This window comes from Melitaea cinxia, chromosome 29 (assembly GCF_905220565.1).
Source record: "Melitaea cinxia chromosome 29, ilMelCinx1.1, whole genome shotgun sequence".
NCBI lineage: Eukaryota > Metazoa > Arthropoda > Insecta > Lepidoptera > Nymphalidae > Melitaea > Melitaea cinxia.
Genome location: NC_059422.1, coordinates 448128 through 468482, shown reverse-complemented (window position 1 = coordinate 468482; position 20355 = coordinate 448128). Strand labels below are relative to the sequence as shown.

Sequence of the window (20355 nt, the reverse complement as noted above, 5' to 3'; positions counted from 1 at the left end):
TTGTCCCTACAGCTCGGCAGCGGCACCGGCACGCCCCACTTGAGGTCCCGCGTGACGGCGCGCGCGCGCAGCGCGTCCCTCAGCCAGGAGCGCGCCACCGCCCGCGCGGGGCCCGACCGGCCCGACTGTGAACGTATTACAGCCTACCTCACCTTGTCCCTACAGCTCGGCAGCGGCACCGGCACGCCCCACTTGAGGTCCCGCGTGACGGCGCGCGCGCGCAGCGCGTCCCTCAGCCAGGAGCGCGCCACCGCCCGCGCGGGGCCCGACCGGCCCGACTGTGAACGTATTACAGCCTACCTCACCTTGTCCCTACAGCTCGGCAGCGGCACCGGCACGCCCCACTTGAGGTCCCGCGTGACGGCGCGCGCGCGCAGCGCGTCCCTCAGCCAGGAGCGCGCCACCGCCCGCGCGGGGCCCGACCGGCCCGACTGTGAACGTATTACAGCCTACCTCACCTTGTCCCTACAGCTCGGCAGCGGCACCGGCACGCCCCACTTGAGGTCCCGCGTGACGGCGCGCGCGCGCAGCGCGTCCCTCAGCCAGGAGCGCGCCACCGCCCGCGCGGGGCCCGACCGGCCCGACTGTGAACGTATTACAGCCTACCTCACCTTGTCCCTACAGCTCGGCAGCGGCACCGGCACGCCCCACTTGAGGTCCCGCGTGACGGCGCGCGCGCGCAGCGCGTCCCTCAGCCAGGAGCGCGCCACCGCCCGCGCGGGGCCCGACCGGCCCGACTGTGAACGTATTACAGCCTACCTCACCTTGTCCCTACAGCTCGGCAGCGGCACCGGCACGCCCCACTTGAGGTCCCGCGTGACGGCGCGCGCGCGCAGCGCGTCCCTCAGCCAGGAGCGCGCCACCGCCCGCGCGGGGCCCGACCGGCCCGACTGTGAACGTATTACAGCCTACCTCACCTTGTCCCTACAGCTCGGCAGCGGCACCGGCACGCCCCACTTGAGGTCCCGCGTGACGGCGCGCGCGCGCAGCGCGTCCCTCAGCCAGGAGCGCGCCACCGCCCGCGCGGGGCCCGACCGGCCCGACTGTGAACGTATTACAGCCTACCTCACCTTGTCCCTACAGCTCGGCAGCGGCACCGGCACGCCCCACTTGAGGTCCCGCGTGACGGCGCGCGCGCGCAGCGCGTCCCTCAGCCAGGAGCGCGCCACCGCCCGCGCGGGGCCCGACCGGCCCGACTGTGAACGTATTACAGCCTACCTCACCTTGTCCCTACAGCTCGGCAGCGGCACCGGCACGCCCCACTTGAGGTCCCGCGTGACGGCGCGCGCGCGCAGCGCGTCCCTCAGCCAGGAGCGCGCCACCGCCCGCGCGGGGCCCGACCGGCCCGACTGTGAACGTATTACAGCCTACCTCACCTTGTCCCTACAGCTCGGCAGCGGCACCGGCACGCCCCACTTGAGGTCCCGCGTGACGGCGCGCGCGCGCAGCGCGTCCCTCAGCCAGGAGCGCGCCACCGCCCGCGCGGGGCCCGACCGGCCCGACTGTGAACGTATTACAGCCTACCTCACCTTGTCCCTACAGCTCGGCAGCGGCACCGGCACGCCCCACTTGAGGTCCCGCGTGACGGCGCGCGCGCGCAGCGCGTCCCTCAGCCAGGAGCGCGCCACCGCCCGCGCGGGGCCCGACCGGCCCGACTGTGAACGTATTACAGCCTACCTCACCTTGTCCCTACAGCTCGGCAGCGGCACCGGCACGCCCCACTTGAGGTCCCGCGTGACGGCGCGCGCGCGCAGCGCGTCCCTCAGCCAGGAGCGCGCCACCGCCCGCGCGGGGCCCGACCGGCCCGACTGTGAACGTATTACAGCCTACCTCACCTTGTCCCTACAGCTCGGCAGCGGCACCGGCACGCCCCACTTGAGGTCCCGCGTGACGGCGCGCGCGCGCAGCGCGTCCCTCAGCCAGGAGCGCGCCACCGCCCGCGCGGGGCCCGACCGGCCCGACTGTGAACGTATTACAGCCTACCTCACCTTGTCCCTACAGCTCGGCAGCGGCACCGGCACGCCCCACTTGAGGTCCCGCGTGACGGCGCGCGCGCGCAGCGCGTCCCTCAGCCAGGAGCGCGCCACCGCCCGCGCGGGGCCCGACCGGCCCGACTGTGAACGTATTACAGCCTACCTCACCTTGTCCCTACAGCTCGGCAGCGGCACCGGCACGCCCCACTTGAGGTCCCGCGTGACGGCGCGCGCGCGCAGCGCGTCCCTCAGCCAGGAGCGCGCCACCGCCCGCGCGGGGCCCGACCGGCCCGACTGTGAACGTATTACAGCCTACCTCACCTTGTCCCTACAGCTCGGCAGCGGCACCGGCACGCCCCACTTGAGGTCCCGCGTGACGGCGCGCGCGCGCAGCGCGTCCCTCAGCCAGGAGCGCGCCACCGCCCGCGCGGGGCCCGACCGGCCCGACTGTGAACGTATTACAGCCTACCTCACCTTGTCCCTACAGCTCGGCAGCGGCACCGGCACGCCCCACTTGAGGTCCCGCGTGACGGCGCGCGCGCGCAGCGCGTCCCTCAGCCAGGAGCGCGCCACCGCCCGCGCGGGGCCCGACCGGCCCGACTGTGAACGTATTACAGCCTACCTCACCTTGTCCCTACAGCTCGGCAGCGGCACCGGCACGCCCCACTTGAGGTCCCGCGTGACGGCGCGCGCGCGCAGCGCGTCCCTCAGCCAAGAGCGCGCCACCGCCCGCGCGGGGCCCGACCGGCCCGACTGTGAACGTATTACAGCCTACCTCACCTTGTCCCTACAGCTCGGCAGCGGCACCGGCACGCCCCCCTTGAGGTCCCGCGTGACGGCGCGCGCGCGCAGCGCGTCCCTCAGCCAGGAGCGCGCCACCGCCCGCGCGGGGCCCGACCGGCCCGACTGTGAACGTATTACAGCCTACCTCACCTTGTCCCTACAGCTCGGCAGCGGCACCGGCACGCCCCACTTGAGGTCCCGCGTGACGGCGCGCGCGCGCAGCGCGTCCCTCAGCCAGGAGCGCGCCACCGCCCGCGCGGGGCCCGACCGGCCCGACTGTGAACGTATTACAGCCTACCTCACCTTGTCCCTACAGCTCGGCAGCGGCACCGGCACGCCCCACTTGAGGTCCCGCGTGACGGCGCGCGCGCGCAGCGCGTCCCTCAGCCAGGAGCGCGCCACCGCCCGCGCGGGGCCCGACCGGCCCGACTGTGAACGTATTACAGCCTACCTCACCTTGTCCCTACAGCTCGGCAGCGGCACCGGCACGCCCCACTTGAGGTCCCGCGTGACGGCGCGCGCGCGCAGCGCGTCCCTCAGCCAGGAGCGCGCCACCGCCCGCGCGGGGCCCGACCGGCCCGACTGTGAACGTATTACAGCCTACCTCACCTTGTCCCTACAGCTCGGCAGCGGCACCGGCACGCCCCACTTGAGGTCCCGCGTGACGGCGCGCGCGCGCAGCGCGTCCCTCAGCCAGGAGCGCGCCACCGCCCGCGCGGGGCCCGACCGGCCCGACTGTGAACGTATTACAGCCTACCTCACCTTGTCCCTACAGCTCGGCAGCGGCACCGGCACGCCCCACTTGAGGTCCCGCGTGACGGCGCGCGCGCGCAGCGCGTCCCTCAGCCAGGAGCGCGCCACCGCCCGCGCGGGGCCCGACCGGCCCGACTGTGAACGTATTACAGCCTACCTCACCTTGTCCCTACAGCTCGGCAGCGGCACCGGCACGCCCCACTTGAGGTCCCGCGTGACGGCGCGCGCGCGCAGCGCGTCCCTCAGCCAGGAGCGCGCCACCGCCCGCGCGGGGCCCGACCGGCCCGACTGTGAACGTATTACAGCCTACCTCACCTTGTCCCTACAGCTCGGCAGCGGCACCGGCACGCCCCACTTGAGGTCCCGCGTGACGGCGCGCGCGCGCAGCGCGTCCCTCAGCCAGGAGCGCGCCACCGCCCGCGCGGGGCCCGACCGGCCCGACTGTGAACGTATTACAGCCTACCTCACCTTGTACCTACAGCTCGGCAGCGGCACCGGCACGCCCCACTTGAGGTCCCGCGTGACGGCGCGCGCGCGCAGCGCGTCCCTCAGCCAGGAGCGCGCCACCGCCCGCGCGGGGCCCGACCGGCCCGACTGTGAACGTATTACAGCCTACCTCACCTTGTCCCTACAGCTCGGCAGCGGCACCGGCACGCCCCACTTGAGGTCCCGCGTGACGGCGCGCGCGCGCAGCGCGTCCCTCAGCCAGGAGCGCGCCACCGCCCGCGCGGGGCCCGACCGGCCCGACTGTGAACGTATTACAGCCTACCTCACCTTGTCCCTACAGCTCGGCAGCGGCACCGGCACGCCCCACTTGAGGTCCCGCGTGACGGCGCGCGCGCGCAGCGCGTCCCTCAGCCAGGAGCGCGCCACCGCCCGCGCGGGGCCCGACCGGCCCGACTGTGAACGTATTACAGCCTACCTCACCTTGTCCCTACAGCTCGGCAGCGGCACCGGCACGCCCCACTTGAGGTCCCGCGTGACGGCGCGCGCGCGCAGCGCGTCCCTCAGCCAGGAGCGCGCCACCGCCCGCGCGGGGCCCGACCGGCCCGACTGTGAACGTATTACAGCCTACCTCACCTTGTCCCTACAGCTCGGCAGCGGCACCGGCACGCCCCACTTGAGGTCCCGCGTGACGGCGCGCGCGCGCAGCGCGTCCCTCAGCCAGGAGCGCGCCACCGCCCGCGCGGGGCCCGACCGGCCCGACTGTGAACGTATTACAGCCTACCTCACCTTGTCCCTACAGCTCGGCAGCGGCACCGGCACGCCCCACTTGAGGTCCCGCGTGACGGCGCGCGCGCGCAGCGCGTCCCTCAGCCAGGAGCGCGCCACCGCCCGCGCGGGGCCCGACCGGCCCGACTGTGAACGTATTACAGCCTACCTCACCTTGTCCCTACAGCTCGGCAGCGGCACCGGCACGCCCCACTTGAGGTCCCGCGTGACGGCGCGCGCGCGCAGCGCGTCCCTCAGCCAGGAGCGCGCCACCGCCCGCGCGGGGCCCGACCGGCCCGACTGTGAACGTATTACAGCCTACCTCACCTTGTCCCTACAGCTCGGCAGCGGCACCGGCACGCCCCACTTGAGGTCCCGCGTGACGGCGCGCGCGCGCAGCGCGTCCCTCAGCCAGGAGCGCGCCACCGCCCGCGCGGGGCCCGACCAGCCGCCCTGCGAGCGCGCGATCCACGTACGCAGCGCGGGCTCCAGCTAAGGGTAGTTAGGTAGGGGGTGTTAATAAAATTGATGTGTGTCTCTATTATTTATTTATTGATCCACCAACATTTGTTTACATCAATACATACAGAAACAAAAATACATAATATACATAACTTAATCTAGATGTAACAAACACTTACAGGTAGATACATCATGCTTAATAGAAATAAAACTTCTAATCACGAGTCGGAAGTAAAAACTAAATAAAAACAAAATAAAAAAACACAAAAAAGAAAGAAGTATAAACACATTTTAAGATGATTGAGAGTTCGGTATTTAACAGCGATCGAACTTTATTAGTTGAGTCTGCATTAATATCAAACAGGTCACTATGGCCATTAACCAGCTTGCAAAGCCTAGGAACAGGGGAGTTTAATCCAAACACTGTTTTACAGGTTGGTGGATCTATTAGGGGCCATCCATAAATTACGTCACAAGAATTTAACGATTTTTGAAAATCCCCCCATGTTTGTCACAGATGGATGGATATATGTTATATTTATCATCACTATCATCACTTCAGTCCATCGCAGTCCACTACTAGACATAGGCCTCCACAAGTTCACGCCAAAAACAGCGTGAACTCATGTGTGTTGCCCCCTACTACCCACGCTACCCCCGGTACCACAGCCACACTTCGGAACCCCATGGTTATGGAGATATCCATTTTCGAACAGGAGTACGTAAAAACGATCTCGACTCCAAGATCAACAAACGATAAAACTTACGTTACTCATGCTCCGTTCCGTAGCTTTCACATGTTACTTTCACATTTCGCACGTTATTTTCATATTTCACACGTTAATTTAACGTTTTCACACGGTTTTTTAACAAACGATACAACTGATGTTTAACGACTGAGAGATAGATGCTTTAAAAAAAATGGCGCGTTACTTATCGTTTCGCTCCAAAATAATGTAAGCATAAATTCATTATTTTTGTCTAAATAACTGTAAAAGGCAAAGGTCTAAGACCATACAGCCATATTTCATGTTATGTTTTTTACTTAAATATATTTCATTTTTACTTATTTACTGTTATATACGAAAAATATTCAATATTTTAGTTCATTTTTAATAATTGTTATTGAATATATGACAGAAAATAAGTAAATATAAAAATATATTAAAGTGACAAACAAAAACATGACATGAATTAAAAAAAAAAAAAAAATTAACCTATTGAATGTCAGCTCAAAATTAGATTAGAGATTACTAGCTGACTCGGCAAAACTTTATTTTGCCGCTAAACACTATTTAAAAATAGGGGTTGGCTAATTCTCAGACCTACCCGATGTGCACACAAAATGTCATAAAAATCTGTCCAGTCGTTTCGAAGGAGTATCGGAACTAACATTGTGACACGAGAATTTTATATATAAGACTAGCTGACTCGGCAAACGTTGTCTTGAACGCTATTTAAAAATAGGGGTTGGTGGTAGAAGGGTGAAAATTTAGGGCTCTATGTATTTTTCAACACCAAATCCTTATAAAATAAAATATAAATAATTTATCTAAAAATTAAAATAATAAATTTACGTCGGACTACACTTAACATTTAGGGGGATGAAAAATAGATGTTGTTCGATTCTCAGACCTACCCAATATGCACACAAAATTTCATGAGAATCGGTCAAGCCGTTTCGGAGGAGTTTAGCTACAAACACCGTGACACGAGAATTTTATATATTAGATTAGATTTTATTAGATTTTAATTAAATATATTAAATTTTAAGCTCAAAATTATATTAGATCCTTAGGAAGAGTTATTAAAAGCTTTCAAATATGTATATGCAAAATAAAAGAGTTTATAATTACCATAAAAAATAAATTTCTCTTTTCTGGGCAACAACTTTAGTTTTTATTTCAATAAACTATTTATATATATTAAAAACAATTCTTGGTTCCAAAACCGAATCGAAGCACCCCACTATTCACGTGGTCTTGGACTGTCCTACCCCTCTTTTTTCTTTTTTTTTTACGTGGGGAAAATCCATCTACTAACTATCCATTAGTTATGTCAGATAAAAAACCACCACGTATAAGCAGTCGTCGCCGCGTTGGTGGATTAAGCTCTGATCCTTCTCCTACCCGGGGAAAAAGGCCTATGCCCAGTAGTGGGATATTACAGGCTGAAGCGATAAGCAGTCGTCTGCCTGGGTGGGGCGAGATGGGGTTGCGCTAGCAATCGCCACCTCGCCCCGAGTCTGTCCTACCCCTAGAGCAGCCTTTCCCAAAGTGGTCGATAACGATCCCTTGTGGGCGCTGCAGGTCTAAAGGGAGACTAAGAAAAAAAATGGTTGCGTTGGCTTGGATTTAAATCATGCTTCACGTTAGTTTTTATATTAGAATCGATTATGTTTATTTTATTATGAATAAAAGATATTCTATCTAAATACTATAAAGTTGCGTTTCAATAATTATTCTCATTGGCAGTTGTAGCCCGTAAGAGTTAACTTGAGATTTGAGTACCGCTGTGTACTACCTACTGCGCTCAGGTCTCAAGTTAACTCTTGCGGGTTATAGTAAAAGTCGTTTAGAATTAATATTTAATCTCCGTTAATATAGCTCGCAATAAAATTAATTTAATTTGAAGTTAGTGGTTATTAAGTTGGTGAAAAAATGGGGGGCACTATAAAATAATTTATTCTCAAAGTGGGTAGTAGACAGAATAAGTTTGGGAACCCGTGCCCTAGTGTTCTTTAGAGATCGTTTTTACGTACTCCTGTTCGAAAATAACTTATTAACTTATTAAAGTTGCGGAACGGAGCATAAGGTGGAGTCAGACGCGGAGCTCGAAGGCATTATAATAGCTTTAAATTCTTCCTCTAATCTCAAACTTTAACGATGGATATCTCCATAACCATTGGAGTCCGAATGATGGCAGTGTTACCTAGTGTAGTTCCTTCTCCACCACCACTCATCCACCCTGTTCGATACTTTTATAATGCATAGAGTAAGGTGTATAAAAACTTGTATTTAGTCTCGAATAAACTATTGTGAAGACAACACGTGTTATCAATATTCACCCGCTTCATCGTACAAAATTGAACCATAATGCATCAAACATATGGTCGATAATCGAGCCGGATGGACCGGTGAAGCGGTGAAGTGACTCGAGCGTTGAATACAATAGGCTACGTATAAAAACTTGTTTCCGGTAAATTAGTGAAGTTATATTGCATACGTTTAACTCAATAACATTATATTGGTGAATAAGTGCTAAAAACATTGTCGTGGACGATAATCAAGATTATTAGTTCAATTTACGGATAAAATACAACCTTTTAAGTTGATTATAGACAATTTAATTATTATGATTGAACTATACAACTAGTGTTTAGTGCTTAAAACTTAAAATGGAAGTTGTAAGTGTGTGATTTAAAAGAACAGTTGAACATTATTTTTGTTTTAAAAATATACATCTCATACGTTGTTGCAAGAAAACTAAACAATTAACTTTTTATTGTATTATACGTAAATCAATAGTGAATATTTGTTAAGTTTGCGGTTTGTAAATAACTTTAAAGTTAATAAATTTCAAAATGGCTCCATCTACTCCACAACAATCTCAATATTTGGCTACATTAGAAGACATAGCCAACATGATACAAAAGGCGCAAATTAATATTAAAAAATGCCCTAAACAACGGTTAACAGAAGGTTATATTAAAGGAAGATTGAAAACAATTGAGGATTATTGGAGTATGTTTAGACAAACACACAATGAACTTTTGAAGTGTACACCACAAGAGCATCGCGGAGTTTTGCCATATTTCCTTAATGAACAATATTATACATGTGAGGAAATGTTTCTCTGTTTACAAGGTGATTTGACGGATCAGCTTTTATGTTTAGAATCGAAAAGAACGACCGAAGTAAATAATATGTCAACGTCGTTACTAAACGGCCAAGCGTCGTTCGCTAAGCTACCGAGAATACAATTACCTACATTTTCCGGAAGATATGAAGATTGGCCTACGTTTCAAGATTTATTCATGGCACTTGTTCACAATACTAACATAAGCAATGTCCAAAAGCTACATTATTTAAAAACGAGTGTATCGGGAGAAGCAGAGAGATTATTAAGGCATATATCTATTACGGATGACAATTATATACCAGCCTGGGAATTATTATCAAAGCGTTTTGGTAATGCAAGAGCTATTTTAAATTCAATAATGAAAAGATTATTCAGTCAAAAGAAGTTAACTAATCAATCTGCTCAGCAAATAAAATCATTGCTCGACACTACAACAGAGTGTATAAATAGCCTTAATAATATGAAAGTTTGCACTGATAACTGGGATCCTATACTAATATATCTCATTGGACAAAAATTAGATGCCGAGTCACTTAAAGATTGGGAGGAGAGTGTTTATAAGGAGAATAAGGATGACCTACCTACTTGGAATGATTTGAAGCGCTTTCTTGAATCAAAATTTCGAACATTAGAATTAGTTAATCCAACAATAATTTATAATACTCGAGAAAAGCCTCAGGAGCACAAAAATTTTCATATTAACTCAATATCAAAACTAAATCAAAATAATCATAACACATTACAATTTTCGCATACTAAAATAAATGAACAGCCTTCCTGTAGTTATTGTAAAGGAGAACATTATATTTTTAACTGTAAGGATTTTACAAGTCAATCAGTAGAAGAAAGATATAATTTTATTCAAAATAAAAATTTATGCTTCAATTGCTTAGCTCCTAATCATCTTGTGTTCAACTGTAGACGCAAGACTTCATGCAGAGTATGTGGGAAAAAGCATCACTCCTTATTGCACAGAGACAAAAAACAAACATCTGAAGAAAGTCGAGACGCAGAGAGAACAAAACAAAAGGATCAAGCACAACCTAAAGATACGAGGGTAACTGTGATACACATTTTAGGAGAGAAACAACCTGATCAAATGGTATTATTGGCAACGGCACTGGTAGATGTCAGCACAAGTGAAGGTCAAACACACGTCTTCCGGGCGCTCATTGATCAGGGCTCAGAGGCATCGTTCGTCACTGCGAGAGTGGTGGAGTTACTGGGTTTGAAAAAATTCAGAATCAGCGGCGTTGTTTCTGGAGTAGGTGACAACTCAATAAGTATTAATCATACAACACAGTTACAAATAATTTCTAGATGTGAACAATTTTCATTAAAGGTAAATGCTTTTATTTTAAAATCATTAACTAGTATGCTTCCTCCTAAAAATGTAAATCTTAGTTATCATAATTGGTCTCAACTTAGTAATATTAAACTAGCCGATCCAACTTTTGCCTCATCTGGTAGGATAGACATTTTACTGGGTGCTGATGTATTTGGTAAAATAATAGATGTAGGTTTGATAAAGGGACCAGGTGAAGTAGTTGCACAATGTACACGGTTGGGTTGGATTTTATCAGGCCGATTGGGTGATTCAAATACACAACATGTAAAGAGTTTGCATATATTAAGACAAGTTGAGGAAGATAATAATCTTTTAAAGAGATTTTGGGAAGTAGAAACAGATTTATATAAAAAAAGAAAGATTTTAACAAAGGAAGAGGAACGATGTGAAGAGAATTACAAGAATACGACGAAGAGAGATGATACTGGAAATTACATTGTATACTTACCTCTGAAGCAAAGCATCGAGGACACGGTAAAGCTGTGTGGTAACACTAAAGATCAAGCGGTACATAGATTTAAACAATTAGAAAGGAAGTTTCAGAGACACCCTAAGTTGAAAGAAGAATATAAGAAAGTAATACACGAGTACAAGGAATTAGGACACATGAAAAAATCTGAAACAACAGATTTATTATTTATTTATTTATTTATTTGGAGAACGGTACAGAAACAATTACAGAATAACAGCGTAGCATAAAACAGAAAAAAAATAGATACAAATTGTCCCCTCTATGTCTCACTAAGAACATAGGGATAAGATTTACAGCAAGGACAGTAATGATGATTAGTTTTTACTATTAATAGTCTAGAGCTAATGAAAACACCAAGGCAACTAATTGATCTAACTAAATAGCTTCCTAACTTTAGTTTTAAAAAGATGCCGGGAGCACGAGAACATGTCTATATCATTAAATAAACTATTGTGTAGGACACACATTCTGTAAAGTGGCGCGCGTTGACCTATATTTGTTCTAGTTAATTCTATATGGAAAAGGTTTTTAGACCGAGTTGGTTTAGCTGGAGCTCGAAAATACAGTTCTGCAAGAAGTTGTGGTGCGTTTATTTCACCCATGCAAATATGTCTGAGGGTAAGTGCATCAGCCATCGAACGTCTATCGCTAAGAGAAATCATGCTGTATCTATCTAATAATTCATCATAAGAGCACCTTGGGGAATGAATACGGTAGTTGAGGATACGTAAAAACTTTTTTTGTACAAGTTCGTATAGTAGTATTCATTCGTATCGTAGTATGGGTTCCAAATGGGGGATAAATACTCAAGTTGTGAGCGCACTAAACTTTTGTAAAGACACATAAATGTTTCTTCTCGCTTAAAAGATTTCGTGATGCGGCAGATAAAACCTAACATGCGGTAAGATTTTTTTATTATATGATCAATGTGTGTATCAAGCGTAAGCTTTGTATCCAGATAAACACCTAAGTCACGAATCGACGGTTCAGTATCGAGCATATGATCTCCCAGCAAAACAGATGATATAAATGCCATTTATCTCGCTCATCATGCTGTAATATGGGAAGAGAAAGACACAACAAAGGTTCGTGTGGTATTTGATGCTTCGGCGAAAGGGTCTGGAGGTTTTTCTTTGAATGATAACATGATGGTGGGACCTGTACTGCAACCGGACCTGAGAAGTTTAATTACAAAGTGGCGAACACACAGAGTTTGTGTGATAAGTGATATCGAGAAAATGTATCGAATGATTAAACTGACGGATAAACACACTAAATTACAACGAATACTATGGCGGGATAATCCTGATGAAAGCCTGGAAAGTTATGATTTAACAACTGTTACCTTCGGCACGGCAGCAGCTCCTTACCTCGCAGTGAGAACCTTAAACCAAGTAGCTGATGACGAAGCAGAAGAATATCCAGATACTGTACCTGAAATAAAAGGGTCATTTTATGTTGATGATTACATGTCAGGAAGTGATAATATAGAAAAGGCTAAGAAGCTATGTAAGGATATTAAAACAGTACTAAAAAGGGGAGGTTTTAAAATGCAAAAATGGTCTAGTAATTCTGAAGAGTTGTTACAATTTATACAAGGTGATAAAAATATAAAAGATACATTTGAAATTAAACTAGATAAAATTATTAAGATTCTAGGTCTTACATGGGATAGAAAGGATGATAAATTTAAAGTAACAGTAAACTTACCTGATTTAACGTATCCTATAACAAAAAGATCCATTCTTTCTGACGTTGCTCGTCTCTTCGACCCCTTTGGTTGGCTATCTCCTTTAGTAATCGTAGCAAAAATTCTGATTCAAAAACTCTGGCTTAGCAACCTTGGGTGGGATGATGAACTACCTGTCGAATTAGTGGAAGAATGGAAGAATTACAGAGACGACTTACCTGAATTGAAGACTATAGAAATACCACGATGGTTCCACACAAGCGCTGGCACTAAGGAAATTCAAATCCATGGCTTTGCAGATGCTTCAGTGACATCTTACGCTGCAGTCACTTACCTGAGAGTCGTTGACGAAGAAGATAATGTCCAAATTACATTGATTGCATCTCGTACAAGAGTAGCTCCTTTAAAACAACTCACTATACCAAAACTTGAGCTGTGTGCAGCGGCATTGTTATCTGAGCTCGTAGAGGAAATATGTAGTTTGCTTAAGATTCCCATTGAACAAATTTATGCTTACACAGATTCGATGGTGGTTTTGTCATGGCTTCAGTCGCAACCACATCGTTGGCGCACATTTGTTGGGAATAGAGTGGCTGATATATTAAGAGTTTTAGATAATAGTAGATGGAACCACATTAAGTCAGAGGAAAATCCTGCAGACATTGCTACAAGAGGTGTTAAGGCTAGTGAACTAAAAGATACCAAGCTTTGGTGGAATGGGCCGCAGTGGCTAAATCACAGATATATCGAACGGTCAAAGGTTAAAATTCCTGGAACTGATCTAGAAAAGAAAATTTTTTACATACATTTACTTGAAGAAGAAACACCGATATGGGAGAGATTTTCTAGTATATCTAAAATGAAGAGAGTGTTGTCATATTGCAGAAGATTTTTAAAGGTAAAGAATAAAAGAAATATTGAGAAACACTTAACGATAGATGAAATGGAAATGATTTTAGAGAGTTGTATTAAATATTATCAAAAGAAAGCATACAAAAAAGAGATAGAAGACATCAATAAAGATGGAAAAGTAAAGAAAAGAAGTTCCCTTGCAACACTTTCTCCTTTCTTGGATAAGAACGAGATGATAAGAGTTGGGGGACGTTTGCAAAATGCAAACATTGCTGAGTCTTCAAGACATCCAATTATAATACCGCCAAGGGTTCATGTTGCTAAATTATTAGTCAAGGAGGCACACATTAAGACTCTCCATGGTGGTATTCAATTAATGATGGCATATATTCGAAGTAAATACTGGATTATTAATTTAAAAAATGAAGTTAAAAAATGTATAAGAATGTGTAAAGTTTGTGTATAGTCGACAAAGCAAAAATCTCAACACAGAAAATGGGCCAACTTCCTTACGTGAGAGTTAATGAGCATCGAGCCTTTCTAAACACGGGCGTTGACTATGCTGGCCCTATATACATAAGAACATCCAAGGGGCGTGGTCACCGTGCAACAAAGGCATATATCTGTTTGTTTATTTGCATGGCGACTCGTGCTATTCATTTAGAAGCTGTAACTGATCTCACAGTACAAGCTTTTATTGCATCATTTCGCAGATTTGTTGCTAGGAGAGGACCTTGTCTACATTTATAGAGTGACAATGGTACTAACTTTATCGGTGCCTACAAGGAGCTTAAAACACTTTTCAAAAAGGGCAAAGACAACATCACGGAGGAAATTGCAGAATTGTTGGCTAATGATGGGACGACGTGGCACTTTATTCCTCCGAGAATGCCAAATTATGGCGGTTTGTGGGAAGCGGGTATACAATCAGTTAAGATACACTTAGTACGAGTAAACAATTCTACAATATTAACCTACTTAGCAGATGGCAGATGATACAAATGATGACCCAAGATTTTTGGCGACGATGGAGATTAGAATACTTGAACACTATGCAACAACGCTATAAATGGCAAACTGACATACAATCACCAAATATCGGAGACATTGTCATTATCAAGGAAGATGATTTGCCACCAACCAAATGGTTATTAGGACGTGTAAAAGATGTGCATCCAGGATCAGACAATTTAGTTCGCGTTGTATTCGTCCAGTGTAAAGGCAACAATATTTTAAAGATACCTCTATCTAAACTTATAATTCTTCCTAAAGAAATTAAAGACTAAACTTAACTAAAGGTAAATTCTAACTTAATTTAATAATTTGAAATTTAAAATATCTAAAAGCATTTATTCTGGAGTTTAAGTTCATGCAAATGTCACTACAATAAAACTTATAATAAATTAATGTATTTTTGCTACTACAATTTAATAATGTAATTTATGTTAGTTTTGTATTTGTAAAGTTATTCATTAGAAACATTTATAATTCTGTATACAGTCCACTAGTTAAAATGTTGATTCTTAATGTAAACCGTTGTATACGCTTTGGTGGGCGGAATGTTCGATACTTTTATAATGCATAGAATAAGGTGTATAAAAACTTGTAATTAGTCTCGAGTAAACTATTGTGAAGACAACACGTGTTATCAATATTCACCCGCTTCATCGTACAAAATTGAACCATAATGCATCAAACACACCCAAAACCTCATAATTTGATGGTTCTTAATCTAAAGCATAGCCACGTAATTTATGGATCACAGCTTATTATTTATTGAAGTAACACTTCTTTACGCACGATTAACTTAAGAAGTCAGCTGGTGAATGCGTGACGGAAGCGTTACGAAAAGTGTGATCGGAAGAAGCGAACGGAGCAAGAAAGAGAGGTGCAAGCGCACGTTTTCTTTCTCTCTTTCTTTCATAACCAGTTACGTTTCATATATCTAAGACACAGTGCAGGCATATTGTGCAGAAGTTTTACTTCAGCCGTGTGGTCAAAACACACTTATTTTTTATTTGTCTGTCTTCGTTATTTATTGTAACAAATAATCAAAAATTATAATTATAGATATATATTTATATATATTTAATTTTATATTCGTTTTAATTAATCGATTATTGTTACAAGTAAAGCTACCATCGATTCGGAATGTATTATAGATTCTGCAGAGAAGAATCGACAAAAAACTCCACAGTTACTCTTTAAAAAAAAGAATGTTTTATTATGAAATTAATAAAATTCTCAATGAAAGACCTAAACACATACATCAGATTTTTATTTTTATTATTTTATTTTAATATGGCAATACAGAAGATTAACGTATAATAGAAACACACCTGGCCAAGTTCCAAGAACATTTGCTCGCTGGGTCTCACGGCCGGTCTGAAGGCACAGAGCTTACATCGGGGCTCTATGAGCTCGATAGCATTTATAAGCTTTCCACACTTGTCGCACTGGTCTCCCCTTGCGTCTGGGTACTGGCAGCCCGGGTGGGGACATGTACCCTCCACGAATCTGGGGGGAGGGGGGTAATAAGTATCTATAGTGTAGCTGAGTAAGATTCAGAGTCGATAAGATTATGTGATTAGAGTTCATTGTTATAAATAAATAAATCAATATAATAAAAGTTGTGTTTCCAAAACAGTATATAAACACATATGCCCAGGCCATAACGAACGTCTGTATGGCCAATGGAAATGATTGTCATGAGTGGGCATCGAACCCGCGACCGCCAGCACAACGGCCATAATTGCTGTGACCGTTACATACACGTATTATTGATAAGTGCCATCTATTGGCACCGTATTGAAACACTTGTTTCATAGTTATTTTTATTTTCATGTTCATCATCATTCATCATCATCACTTCAGCCTATTGCAGTCCACTGCTGGACATAGGCCTCCACAAGTTCGCGCCAAAAATAACGTGAACTCATGTGTGTTGCAAATAGTCACCACGCTGGGCTAAAGGGTGACCGTATTTTCATGTTAATTAATTTAAATTCGCTAACAAGACAATGTTACCTTCAATTTTCAAATTATTTTTTTAAACTACGTAGTTGAAATATCAAGTTTTAATACATACAATTAGATATGTCATATTTTGAAACGCGATGACACAAAAATTTGCACCCCTCCCCACCCCTTGTCACACAATGTCACTTTTTCATCCCAAATACCTTCAGTCGGTTTCATTTAGTCATACTGGCCGCCGTACATGTCAGCCCTTCGCTTACTAAATAATATGTTGGCCTCCAATAGTAGTATTGATATATTCGCTATGAATTCGTCTGAATTTGTTAAATCTTGCTTTAAGTATTTAGAATTATGTTAATGTGTACACTCGTATTATAAGATAAATTGTTATTTATTTAATGTATTAGTTGTAGTGTTATTAATTTATGCTTGTTTATTGTACGCCCTGGTTATATACTGTAAGTGCAATAAATGTAAACTGTAATAAATAAATAAATAAATAAATAAATAAATAAATAAATGTAACATGACACATGTAACCATCCATGCAACACACCTGTCCGCCAGGAACCGCTCGCATTTCTCACAGAACAACTGCTCCACTGACTGCTTACTGACGAAGCCGTTGTCCATTAGCTTCAAGAACATTTTCTGTGCTATTCTGTGTGACAAGAAAATAACATTACTTATAAAATAAATACAGATTAAAATTAACTAAAAAAATAATTATACAAATATATATATATATATATATATATATATATATATATATATATAGCTAAATTATTTGGTAAAAATATAGCACTCACTCAGTCTGTTCCGGCGTGCTGGTCCTTCCGAAGTAATCAAACCCGATATCGAACCAGCGATACACTTCGTTGTGGATCGCGAAGTACTTGTCGCAGATCTGACGCGGAGTTACGCCTTCTTCTAACGCCTGGAAATATATTTGATACAATTATAATGACGATAAAAAAAAAACGCCTTACACTCAACAACCCCTCTAGGATTTATATTGTGTCGGTGGTCCAGAAACACAACACACAAGCACAAATGTCCAGATCACGAGAAACATCCGTATTCGATTACGATTCAGCCTGCAATGCAACATTCCACTGCTGGCCAGCTGGTTAAAATATAGCCTATCTCACACAGTGATAATATAGCACTCTACCGGTAACATAATTTTTTAAATCAATTAAGTAGCATCTAACTTTATCCATTACAAACATAATCTTATATATAAAATACTCGTGTCATAATGTTAGTTAAAATACTCCTCCGAAACGGCGGGACCGATTTTTATGAAATTTTGTGGCCAGCGTCTATTTTTCGTACCGTTAAATTATAAAGAGTCCCCTCTTTATTGGGGGGGAATTAAGGGGTAATAATAAAATGGCAAAACAACGTTTGCGGGGTCAGCTAGTATTAAAATAGAAGTATAGAAAAACAACTATAAGAGTATGACCCACCTTGGTCTCAGTGGCCGTGCCATATTCGTCGGTGCCACATATGAAGAGCGTGTTGTAGTCACAAAGACGACAGTACCTGGACAGATGTATTTTGTAAATACTTAATAAACCTGATGAAGAAAGATAATCACGAAATACTAATTGAAGTAGGGCAAAGTCAGAAATATTAGCAGCGTCTTCGGTGCGACAAAGCCAGCCCCGCGGTCACCAACCCGCCTGCCCAGCGTGGTGACTATGGGCAACACACATGAGTTCACGCCATTTTTGGCTCGAACTTGTGGAGGCCTATGTCCAGCAGTGGATTGCCATAAGCTTATGTGAAAGTCAGACATATCCTGCTCAAAAACTGGAGCAGTCCGACTGGGGAAACACCTCGACCTTACAGAAGATCACAGCTAAATGATACTGCTTTCATGAAGCGTCGTGTTCCTGTGCTAAGTAAGATGGCCAAATTTTTATGTTGGTATTGCAGGCGATGGTAAGCGATTACCGTAGCCTATAGACAACTCTAACTCCAGAAGCATTGCAAGCGCGTTGCCGACCCTACCCCCAATCCTCCCCAGGAGATCTCTACCTTACTTACCACAAGAAGACAACACTGCTTGAAAGCAATTTACATGTATTTATGTATATGTACAAAGTCTTCCGGATCTGTACTAAAAATGGGAGTTCCACAGGGATCAATTCTAGGTCCCTTTGTTTTTCTAATATACATATTTGGGTTGTCTGGAAGAAATGGCTAAATAGCCATAAGTCCGCCCATTGTACTTCACAGTCTGTAAATGTTTCTTTAAATGTGTTTATTGTTTAAAATGTAGTTGTGGTGTACAATAAAGTAAATAAAATATAATAAATAAATGACCTGCCACTTTGCGACAGGCTACTTGAGTAAAATGATTCTTGATTTCCATTATATAAACTTATGAGTGTATGTTTGTCACCTGGCGAATATGTCAGCGGAGAGCACACAGCCGATGATGTTCCCGAGGTGGGGCACGTTGTTGACGTACGGTAAGGCAGACGTTATCAAAACGTTCTTCTTACCTTTTATCGGCAACCTGCAGCATTTTAATGTCTATTAAATACCATTTTCATTAAATTACCTCAAAAATCTTAGAAAATACTTGAGAAGAACGATTGTATGAAATATGTACGGTAAAATATATTTAATATTATAGACCCATAATTGTGTTTGCAGGCACACGAAAAAAAAATCGACTTCAATTACATCGGCAAATAATACAACGTATATCGACGAAAAAATAGTCAAGTAAATACGCGTTATCAAAGATTACTCAAAAAGTAGTTATTATCAGATCTCGGTAAAATTTAAATGTGACCAAGTGATAAACATCAGCTTTCGATTAAATAAATATTTTTATTATTTTCGATTTAAAAATTATCAAAATCGGTACACCCAGTAAAAAGTTATGCGGATTTTCGAGAGTATCATGGTACCAAAAGAATTATCAAAGTCGATACATCCAGTAAAAAGTTATGCGGTATAATACAACGTATGTCGACAAAAAAAAGCGTCAAGTAAAAACGCATTATTAGATATAACTCGAAAAGTAATTGTTAGATCTCAAATAAATTTAAATGGGACGAACTGACACACACCACATTCGATTAAAAAAATTTGTCGAAATCGGTCCACCCGGTCAAAAGTTCTGAAGTGAATTGAGAACCTCCTCCTTTTTTGGAAGCCGGTTAAAAACAGATTTGATTCCCGTTCGATGCATTGTTACCGGTCTGTGTGCCTGAGCTTAAGGTTCTTCCCACCATCCCTCAGAGAGAACATGTAAAACTATCGAAGTGTTATCATGTCCACCTGAAAACGGTGCTAACTTTTGCAAGGAATATATCTGCCATCGAGCAGTTGAGCGCTGAGATTACAAATATAAAGATATTCAATTATACATACCGATCGATTTTTCACTGTTGCCTAAAAGATGGGCTAAGTTGCCTACTGTTAAATAACTCAAACAAATTTTTACTTTATCTTTAGTAAAGGTAAAGTGTCATAACATTTGTCTATGTCATCTATTAGCCACTAATTATATCTGCTAAACACTTGTGACCCTGCTATATGCTCCGGGGGCTGTGGATTCGATTCCCAACTCGAATCTGGGTATATTATATTTAACTGTATATGTATTATTTATATGTATGTTTATCGTAAAAACAAAAAATAGCTAAATCAATCGACCGATAACCGTTAACATATAACACTAGTATTAAGTTGCTTACCTTAAGAGCAAACTACTGTTAGTTTGTTATCTCTACTAAGATTATAAAGAGGTAAAGTTTATAACTTTGTTTGTATGTAGGGGGTAATCTTCGCAAATACTGATCCGATCATGAAAATTCTTTCACTAACAGAAAGCTACACTATTCGGGAGTGACATAGGCTATATTTTATTGTAATTGAACAAAAAATTCTGTAAATAAGAAAAAGAATAAAATATAATATCAAAATGGGAAATAAACTAGCGCCA

The 20355-nt window shown here is 45.1% G+C and overlaps 1 protein-coding gene across 1 annotated transcript in view; it reads right to left on the bottom strand.

The window, feature by feature from the left end:
* LOC123667937 (methionine--tRNA ligase, cytoplasmic) overlaps nt 1–20355 on the bottom strand; it is a 40647-nt gene that overhangs the window by 13239 nt on the left and 7053 nt on the right. Inside the window, exons 7-12 of the mRNA XM_045601767.1 lie at nt 18799–18915; nt 17858–17933; nt 17195–17322; nt 16942–17046; nt 15746–15923; nt 5049–5213 (exon numbers count right to left, since the gene is read on the bottom strand). Coding sequence (XP_045457723.1) covers nt 5049–5213; nt 15746–15923; nt 16942–17046; nt 17195–17322; nt 17858–17933; nt 18799–18915 — 769 coding nt within the window. The remainder of the gene's footprint in view (nt 1–5048; nt 5214–15745; nt 15924–16941; nt 17047–17194; nt 17323–17857; nt 17934–18798; nt 18916–20355) is intronic.